The 10183-nt window shown below is 47.4% G+C and overlaps 1 protein-coding gene across 1 annotated transcript; it reads left to right on the top strand.

The window, feature by feature from the left end:
• Nucleotides 1-76: 76 nt before the first annotated feature.
• Nucleotides 77-9095, top strand: TBL3 (transducin beta like 3; the record flags this gene model as incomplete). Its single annotated transcript, XM_010168904.1, has 16 exons — nt 77-244; nt 524-599; nt 1072-1168; nt 1575-1771; nt 2131-2272; nt 2737-2795; nt 3349-3452; nt 4297-4447; nt 4590-4820; nt 5580-5650; nt 6303-6459; nt 6882-6940; nt 7760-7863; nt 8091-8162; nt 8572-8730; nt 8889-9095. Coding segments are annotated over 16 exons (1960 nt in total), but the record flags the coding sequence as incomplete, so codon positions are not given.
• Between the last annotated feature and the right edge of the window lie 1088 nt (nt 9096-10183).

The raw sequence follows: 10183 nt of genomic DNA, 5'->3' as shown, positions 1-10183 counted from the left end.
CATTCTGTGATTCTGTGATTCTGTAATGCCACACAGTTTATTGCTGTCCTGTTCAAGTTTGTCTCCTTCTGTCTAGCCTTGTGGAGTTCCACCCTGATATCTCCTGTCCACAACTCTTCTCCTCCTCCATTGACTACAAAATCCGCATCTGGGACCTGAATTCCAGCAGGTGTCTGGCCACCCTGGACGGCCACTTCAGCGCTGTCACCTCGCTGGCGTTTGCTGGTGGAAACACGCTCCTCAGGTAGAACTTTGCAGAGGTTGAGCCTTTCTCTCCTGTTCACTCTGCCTCCTGCCAGAGACTGGGTGCTTCTGTAGGGGCTGGGAAGGTTCTGTGAGGGGAAGGACTTCTGTGAGCGTTCAGTCTCTGGCTGAGTGACTGAGGGTCTTGGCGCTGTGTACTGTGCTGTCACATGGAAGGCTGGTGCCTTCTTCCACATAAACCTCTTCCTACAATTCTAAATTCACACTCAGAGCCTGAGTTGAATGGATTCAACACTGAAAATGCTCTTTTAACTTGCAGTTCTGGCCGTGATAAAATCTGCATGGTGTGGGACCTGAAAACCAGAGAAAGTAAAAGAACCATCCCTGTCTACGAGGTGAAATTCCATTTCATTCATTCCTTTGAGGTCCTTGGTAGTTCCTTGGTCACAGCTCATATGCTGCCTCTCCCTCTTTACCTTCCTATATGTTGTGAAATCAGGTTTTTCTCCCTTGTACTTTCCAGAGGCCTTAAAATTCTGTGTCTAAAGCTGTTTGTTTTCTTTTTCTCCTCCCTTGGTGTGCTCGTGCCTGGGCAGTTTGAGGAAATCCACTGCTGCCTCCACTGCCCCAGTGCTGGATGAGGAAGGACAGACAGTCATGGAAGAAGTTTGTTCTCTCACTGACAGTCATAGAAGTTTGTTCTCTCACTGTACCTGCCTGTCTCTACTCAGTAGCCGTGCAGTCTGGGGCAGTGGAGCGTGGAGGGCATGTGTCTGTTGACACTGGTGGGCTGTGCCTCAGCTCTGGTTGCTGAAGCAGGACTCCAGTCCCTCACACTCAGCTCATGTTCACCCAACTCTCTTGCAGAGCGTGGAAACTGCTGTCTTGTTACCTGAAAAGGGAGATTTCTCTCAGCTGGGTGTGAAGAAACAAGGGTTGCATTTCATCACAGCTGGCAGCAAAGGTGAGTGTCCTGGCAGGTCACTGCTGGATGTGGCAGCCAAGGAAGGACTGCACTTAAGATGCTGCATTGCTGTTACTCCTGGGATGTGCGTTCCTTGTGTGGCAGAAGCCTTGGGCTGGATGCTGAGGGCTGGAGAGCAGAGCCTTCTCCTGTGTTCCTCTGGCAGTAGTGGATGACAGGATTGATCAGGGATGCTGTGGAGCTTTAACTGTGTATCTTTTCAAACTGCAATAAAGTTTAATTTGGACTGAAGAGGAAAAAACTGGTTGGATCTCTTCACAGTCCTGCCTTAAAGCTGCGTAGCTTTTCCAGCAGGCAAGGCCAGGGTTTGTTTTACATTCTTTGGACAATCACTGTCTAAAACTGTGGCTCTGACAGATAATTTGTATCATCATTTTTTTTTTAGGCATCCTGAAAGTTTGGGAAGTTGCCACAGGTGCTTGTGTCTATACCCAGCCTGTGCCCTTCAAGTCGAAGGAGGAGGCCAGCGAGCGCAGCCTCACCCAGTGCCTGTTTGTCCCTGCGAGAAACGAGGTGGTCACAGTGTCTGTGGAACACAACATTGTTCTATATGATGCTCAAACTCTTCAGCTCAGGAAGCAGGTAACAACCCTCAGCCTCCCTCCTTTTCTTCTTTCTTTATCCATACTTGAGGATCAGCTCTGTTCTGGTGAAAGTTTTGTCCAGGGCTGCCTTCCTCTCCTGCCCGTTCCTTGGTTACAAGCCAGAAAGCCAGTTTCACTGGGGGAGTTGTTTGGAGGAATATTGCACAGACACAAACATAGGAGAAGGAAATCAGAACAGGCCCTGAACAGAGCCAAAAATCCCTCCTGTAAGATTTTTACCTGCAGTATTATATGAAAGGAAACAGTAATGCAGCCTCAGTGAGCATGGTGCTGTCTGGTATTTTTCTAACCACTTGACTCCTCCCTGTTAAACTGTTTCTCTTGCACCATCCTCAGCTTGCAGGTTACAACGATGAAGTTCTGGATGTGAAGTTCCTTGGGCCCGGTGATTCTCACATTGTTGTGGCTACCAACAGTCCTCAGCTGAAAGTGTTTGAGCTGGCAACATCACACTGCCAGATCCTCTACGGACACACAGGTCTGCGTGGTCAGCTCTGACGTGGGTGATGTGCAAGTATTTCTTTATCCAGCTTCTCTCCCAACTCCTGTGTGGAGATTTGAGTCTTTGATTTCTCTCTGGAACAGCATCACACCAGGGTTTGGAGTTGCATGGAGGAAGGATATATTACCCTGTCCTGGTTTTGCAAACACTAGGCTTGTTTCCAGGTCTGTCAGTCCCTTTCACTGGCAGTGAGATCAGTGTAAATTGGAGCTGAGGATGTAGGTACGTGAGCACGAGCTCTGAATGCAGTTTTGTGACTGCAAGTGACAGACTCGCACCGATGCCACAAGCAGCCAGTCACTGTAGTGAGTGTGGATGTGTTCCCAAGTGTCCCAGGCCTGTTCTCCACTCAGGAAGTGGTGGACTCATTAATTCATGTATTTCTGTTATCTGATTTCAACATTACTTTGCAACCAGCTGTTTTTTCTTCTCCTGTTTAGAAACAATTCTTGCTTTGGATGTCTTCAGAAAAGGCCTGATGTTCGTCAGCTGTGCCAAGGTCTGTTAGTGTTCTTCATTTAATGAAACTCCTCATTTCTAGTGATCTTTATGGGCAGAGTTGTTGTGTTCCTTTTTGGCAATCCTGAAAGGAATTTTGTTCAGACAGAATTCCTGTCTGCTGCATCCCACGAATGGGATTTTCTTCCACTAAAGCTTTTTAAAGTTGTCCTTGGGGAAATGTGATCTATTCTATTTTATTAGCCTGAAAGGAGATGTCTCATTCTCCAAATGTCTTGCTTTTGCATCAGAGTTCAGAGATGGGATTGGTGTGAGAATTTGGGGAGCTGTGTGCAAAAAATATCTTGTAAGAAAAGGTGCCAACTGCCCTGATAGACCCAGAAATAAACCTCCAGGAAAAAAAACAACCTGCTGGAATCCCCGGCTGCAGTGCACCATGTCTGGCTGTGTCTGCTCTCACCTGCTCTGACAAACACAGGCAAAGGTTCAAGCTTGGAAATAAGTGACTAGTCAGGCTCAGAGATGTGGTGAACGCATGGAGAACTGCTCACTTGTCACAAAAGCACAGCAGTTTCTGTCCTCTCCCATTCCAGGACAAAAGCCTTCGAGTCTGGCGGATGAGCAGAGATGGGAGGGTGATCTGTGTGGCCCAAGGACTGGGTCACGCGCACGGGGTAGGCGCTGTCTCTTGCTCAAGGTAATAAAAATCCTACAAGTGTTTCCCTTTGCAAGCATGAGTCATGGCTGCCACTTGTCACAAAAGCACAGCAGTTTCTGTCCTCTCCCATTCCAGGACAAAAGCCTTCGAGTCTGGCGGATGAGCAGAGATGGGAGGGTGATCTGTGTGGCCCAAGGACTGGGTCACGCGCACGGGGTAGGCGCTGTCTCTTGCTCAAGGTAATAAAAATCCTACAAGTGTTTCCCTTTGCAAGCATGAGTCATGGCTGCTTTGCTGATCCTCAGGGTGGAGGTTTTGGGGGATGCCTGCCTCTGAGCCAGCCTGTTTCTCATTCTTGGTGCCAGCGTGTCATGCTGCTCTGGGCTTGAAGGAAGGATGATTGTCGTGTTGTGAAGTTTGTGATTCTTTGTTAGTCTGACTCCCGTTTGCCTTAAGGAGCAGCTGCTGGATAAATTGCCAGATAAAGCTGAGTGACCTGGAGAAAAGGGTTGGGAAGTGAAGGGGGTGTGTCTGTGAAGGTGTTTGCTTGGATAATGTGTCTGTTTATCGGCTCCTCTCCTTTCTTCCTGCTGCCTAATGGTCTGGAAGCCCAGCTTGCCTCTTCAAGAGCTGCAGCATACCTTTGTAAATGGAGAGAGCTAACAGTGCTGTGGCTAGTGTCTGAGATGCTGGAGGCTCTCCCAGGGACCCAAGTAAAATGAAAGACAGCTTGAAAAAACATGCAAGCCCTCTGTTTCACATCTCAGCAGAGTGATGGAATACGTGTAGATCCTGGCAGGGGAGGAGGAAGAGAAGGCCTTTTTTCTGTGCAGGGGAAGCCACTCTTTTGCTTCCTTCCACTTGACATTTTGATTCCTTTTAGACTCAAAGAAAGCTTCATAGTAACCAGCAGCCAGGACTGCACAATCAAGATCTGGAATATCCCAGAATCTCTCACTTCCAAAGCAAAAGCAGCCTTGATCTCCAGTCCAGAAACCCTTCATGCAAAAGTGACCGAGAGAGGTCACAACAAGGTAAAGCTCCAGCTGACATTAAAACACGCTTTTAGTACTGAAATCTTTCTCTCCTGTGTTGTACCCAACGTTTATCACCTGTCTGACAGCAAGAGCAGAAACTTAAACCACTTTGCTCCCTGTATTTATGTGACTTCTCCAGGACGTAAACAGCGTGACAGTTTCTCCGAATGACAAGCTCATTGCCACGGGCTCGCAGGATCGACTGGCCAAGCTGTGGTCCTCTTCTGATTGCTCTCTGCTGGGTGTCTTCACTGGACACAAGCGTGGAATCTGGTGTGTGCAGTTCTCCCCAGTGGATCAGGTCTTGGCCACCTCTTCAGCAGATGGGACCCTGAAGCTTTGGGGTCTTCGGGACTTCAGCTGCCTGAAGGTAACGAGAACTCAGACTCCCCCTGCTCTGGGCAGCCCTTGCCTGTCACGGGGATGGATTAAGGCTGCTTTAGAAAAGTACATGCTAGTTAGTGCAGCAGAAATGCAGCAACGTGGCCATGCTGGAGGAAGAGCTACCCAGGTCTAGCCTTGTTCTCCAGGATCTTGGGTGTGTGAGCTGCATGCAAAGCTCCAGGGCAGGAGCATCTGCCCGGTGCTCAAGAGATCTCTCTTTTCTAGCTAACCAATGAGCAGCATGGCTGATCCTAGGGGAAAACACATCCATGCTATTGAAAGAAAGCTGACTTTGCCTGACACAGCTGTGGCCATCAAGTTAAAACATGCAAGTCTAAATTTCAGACTCACTCTTCATAAAAACTCTCTTTCCAGTCCAGCAGTGTCTCACTAAAACCACGGGAAGGCAGCTGCTAACTGTGCCACGTTCTGCCCAGCAGTGTTACTTCACTGAATGGGTTCTTTGTGCTGTGGCAGGGGAATCAGCCTTTTGGGAGGTTGCCTTTGCAGTGTTGGTCTCATCATTCAGACCATTTGCAATATGACCTTGGCCAACGAGTTTAATCAAAGCAGTTTGTTTGAAAAAATGGTACAAGGACAAGTCATTTCATACTCCCCTTTCACCCTACGTTAGGAGAAAGTCCTGAGAATAGAGGCTGGATTTTGGAACTTAACTTATTTGGTCTTTATCTCCAAAGGCCTGGCAACAACTCTAACACTTTGGAGCTTCCTTTCTCTTTTCCAGACGTTTGAAGGTCACGATGCCTCTGTTCTGAAGATCATTTTTGTCAGCCGAGGGACACAGCTCCTCAGCAGGTGGGTGCCTGCACCAGGGGTCTAGAGGAAGATGCCAAAGCTAATTAGAAAAGAAATCTCTTGACTGGTATCAGCAGAAAAAAGACTTGTGCAATGGGTTTAGTTTTGGCAAGACTGATAGGAAGATGCCATGTTTATGCCAAGTTTGATGCAGGGACTCACTTATCTCCCTCTTCTCCAGGTATCCTGTGGATTCGTGTTAGCTGGGTTGGGGACATACACTATAGTCAGGCAGAGCTGAGGGTACATCTCACCCTGTGGCCTTTGGGTGAGGGCAAAACAGCCAGAGCTAACCAGTTCCTGACACCTGCAGAGGGTTGGCTCTCCTGCTAGGAGCAGGAAAGAATGTAGTTTGTCTCCTGAACCCCCTTCTCTAAAGAAGGGCTGAAATGTAACAGGCTGCAAATACCACCAGAGCATGTCAGGACATGTAGGTGAGAGGGATTCCCAAGAAGGAATCACCAGAAGGGGTGATAGTAGTACTGGGAACTGCTGGTTTGGAGTTCTCAAGCTTTCTGGACATTTTTGGTTCATTCTGCTCCTATTTGAAAGGCAGTTGGAATGGGACAAGTTTATCTGATATCTGAGGTGGGACAGAGTGAGAATGAATCTGTCCAGTGATTCTTTGTTGTGTTTCTGTCTCTCCCAAAAGCGGTTCTGATGGTCTCTTAAAGCTCTGGACAATTAAAACAAACGAGTGTGTGAAAACATTAGATGGTCATGAAGATAAAATCTGGGGTCTTCACTCTAACAAGCAAGATGAGATGGTTGTGACAGGATCCAGTGACTCCTGCATCATCCTGTGGAAGGTACAGTACAGGCTCTTCCTCTGTGTCCTCTCTGGGTTCGTAACGAGAACGTGGTTGGAGAGCTCAGGATCCCAGTGGCTTGTTCTTTGCTGTTCCAGCACAACATGTGCTCTGCTCATTTTCTGCACTTGGAAATTGGGTCAGTAAAGTGTTTCTTGGGGTTTGGGGGTTTTTTTTTGGCTGTTCTGTATTTCCCCAGTTGATGATGTGACAGGAACAGCAGATGGGCCTTAGCAGCCCGCTCAGTGCTGGGGTTGTAAAGGTGGTTGGGAGGGAAGTTGAGAATTGCTGGATTTAACACTTAAATTACTTGACCTAGAGATCTTGCTGTAGAGACTGGTCTCCTAATCACTTGCTGGCTGAATAAAAATTCATCTGTATAAAAGCAAGATTTGACAAAGTTCTGTTCATTTTTTTTATAGGATGTCACCGAAATTGAAGAGAAAGAGGCACAAGCCAAGCAGGAGGAGCAGATTATGAAGTAAGTTGATCCTGGGCAATAATGAGCCGTGAAAGGCAAACTGTCCAGTGGAAATGTCCACACCTAGAGCCACCCAGCTCCACCTACTCTGAATATTACACCATTTAGCAGTTTGGAGGCTGTCAAGGCACAGTAGGCTCCTCTGCCTTGTAGTTTATCTTTAGTTCCTGCAAAGCCTTGCTAGAATTGGCAATTCCAGCCAATGTCAGCTTGGCAATTCATAGAATCATAGAATGGTTAGGATTGGAAGGGACCTTATAGCTCATCCAGTTCCAACCCCCCTGCCAGCAGCAGGGACACCTTCCACTAGACCAGGTTGCTCAAAGCCTCATCCAGCCTGGCCTTCAACACTTCCAGGGAGGAGCAGCCACAGCTTCTCTGGGCAACCTGTTCCAGTGTCTCACCACCCTCACAGTGAAGAACTTCTTCCTAATATCTCATCTAAACCTCCCCTCTTTCAGCTTAAACCCATTTCCCCTTGTTTTGTCATTAGTTGTCCTTAGGAAAAGTCCTTCCCCAGGAAGGACTAGTTGATTAGTTTCATGTTTATGCACCACTGAGATGAGCCAAGTCAAACCACTGGAACCTACTTTCGCTTTCTCCTGCTTCAGGCAGTGCTGAATGGTGCAGGGAGCCCTTGAAGGTGCCAGGGTAATTATCTGCACAAGGAAGGCACCAAGGCATTCACTGGCAAGCCGTGTTAACTTCTGGGCATTAAACCTCCACACACTATTACTGCCAGATCTGCTACTTTTGGTGTAGTTTTTTTCCACCAACCACATTTTTGTCTCACACTCTTGACCCTGATTTGTTTTCCAGGGAACAGGAGCTTTCTAACCTGCTTCATGAGAAAAGATACCTCAAAGCTTTAGGGTTGGCAATCTCTCTGGATCGTCCACACACGGTGCTGACAGTGGTCAAAGGTGAGTCCACGTGATGCTCTGAAGGAGTTTTTCTGCCCTTTCTGATTTCCAGAACATCTCTTCCAGGTAGACACAGACTGCAAAGTCTGATTGTCTGAAAGCCTCAGGTTTCCCTTTGTCTTTTGATTCTCATTTTCCAAAGTGAAATCACCCCAATAACAAATGGTCTCCCTGCTCTCAGCCCATGGGCTGGACTCACATGGACTCTTCATTTCCCTTTTCTGCAGCCATCCTCAAGGAAGCTGACGGGAGGAAGCACTTGGAAGAGAACATTGTTCGACTCCGGAAGGATCAGAAAGGTTTGTTGCAGCCTGGTTTAAGTGCTAAAACCATTCAGGTTTGGGGTTTGTTTTCTTAACTGAAATTAAAAGGAGAAGAGAACCCAGACAAAGTGTTTACCACTGAGTTGTCATCCTCCTCAAGCAGAACTGCTGCCCTGGGCCAGCTTCTTTACGGTGCTACTCATGATGCACAACAGCAACTGCTCTGAGCTTGTGCGAGTGGCTTTGCCACCCCCTTGTTTAGGATGTCCCTGTGACAGCTCAAGAAACAGTTCCCTGCATGGTTGTTCTGCCCTCTGGGCTCCTCAGTCACAGCGTGTGGGAGCGGAGCTGCTCTGTCAGACAGCAGAGATGTTTGTAACTTGGCATCTCCTGTGTGCCAGCGCCCGTGGCACAGCTGGCCTGGACAGATTTCCTTCCTCCCTAGAGGCTGTGTTAACCTTCCTGGTGACGTGGAACACCAACTCTCGAAACTGCCACGAGGCTCAAGCTGTCATTGAAACCCTCCTGAAGCACGAAGCCCCGGACAGCCTCCTGCAGTACTCGGGCATTAAATCTGCCGTGGAGTCCCTGCTGCCTTACACCGGTGAGTCACGCTGCGGGGTCGGGCTGGGAGCCCGAGGTCCCCTCCTGTGTTATGAATGTTCCCTCTTTGCCTTGGTCCAAAGAGAAGAGGGGTTTTGCACCCCGTTCTGTGCAGGTTTCTCTCCTGTGATGTGATCTGTTGCGTTTCTCTCTCTGCAGAGCGCCATTTCCAGAGGCTGAGCCGACTGCTGCAGGCCTCCATGTTCATTGACTTCATGTGGCAGAACATGAGGCTGGCAGATGCAGCCCAGCAGGATGACGTGACTTTGTGACCCTCCTCCCACCAGTTGCTCTGTCTGGAGGGGAGAGTCTGAACTGCTTTCCCATCAGGTATGGCAACGGGGCTTATTCCTGTATTTTATAATAAATTTTTAAAGCTTTAATTCTTAAAACAAAAGTCCAGTGTTCAGCTTTCTTGAGGTTTAGTGAGAGGAAAGGGTCAGTTCTTTAGCCAAGCTGTGGGGTTTCCCTTTGCATTTTCACACCCTGAATTTTCAGGCCCAGACACTTAAACAAGCACTTAGTTTGGAGAAAAGCCAGAACCTGGCTCTGAACAAGCAGTTGGTCTTTACTGGGGATTTAAAGACTTTAGAGAGTTGGGAGACACCACTAATAATGTCTTATTGTATTCCAAAACCCAGCTGGGCAGTGTGGACATGGAGTATTTTCTTTGCTTGGGCAAAATGCAGCCTGGGCCAAGGCAGGTCTCACCTCTGCCCACCCCAGATGGCACCTGGGAAGGAGACAAGCCCAATTTTAATTCCTCAACTAACAATTTTTTTTTTAAGTATAAAAACCAAGCAGTCTTCATAGATATTTACATGTATTTTATTTAAGAGACATAAATGTACAAAATGTAGAACATCAACAGCTCCCAAGTTGGTTAAATTGCCTGTTTCAAAAAAAAGAAAGCCTAATAGATACCTTTTAATTTTAACTAAAATTAAAAGTAGCAATCTCTATAAAAGTGTGAAGTTTTCCTATAGTTCTAACTCAATTCTAGCAAATGAGTTTAGGATGAGAATTGCTGTGAGTTTCAGTAACTACCAGACTCCCTTGGAAAGGGGAATGTTTTGTTCATAAAAACGAGCCCAGCTGGGAAGGGACCTGGCCCACAACCACTTTTGTTGCTGTGGGGAACGGTCAGAGATGAGGTTTGTAGCCAACAGGTTATTTTGTTCTCAGCCATTCAGCAGATCCAGGCAATTCATATATTTGATGGCCAGTTCACTACTACCCAAGTTAATCTAACCTTAAAAAAAAAACAAAACCAAAAAACAAACAAAAAACCCCAACCCCCAAAACAAACACCAAAAATAAAAGAATTTATATATATATATATAAAATAGAGGGTTCAGATAAATTACATTCACATGGCTGCATCATCCCATCCCTACCCCACACCAATAACTGGAACAGGTTGCCCAGAGAAGCTGTGGCTGGGCCCTCCTCGT

This window comes from Antrostomus carolinensis, unplaced genomic scaffold (assembly GCF_000700745.2).
Source record: "Antrostomus carolinensis isolate BGI_N321 unplaced genomic scaffold, ASM70074v2 scaffold11635, whole genome shotgun sequence".
NCBI lineage: Eukaryota > Metazoa > Chordata > Aves > Caprimulgiformes > Caprimulgidae > Antrostomus > Antrostomus carolinensis.
Note: the sequence above shows the minus strand (reverse complement) of the source record. Positions and strands in the feature narration are given on the sequence as shown.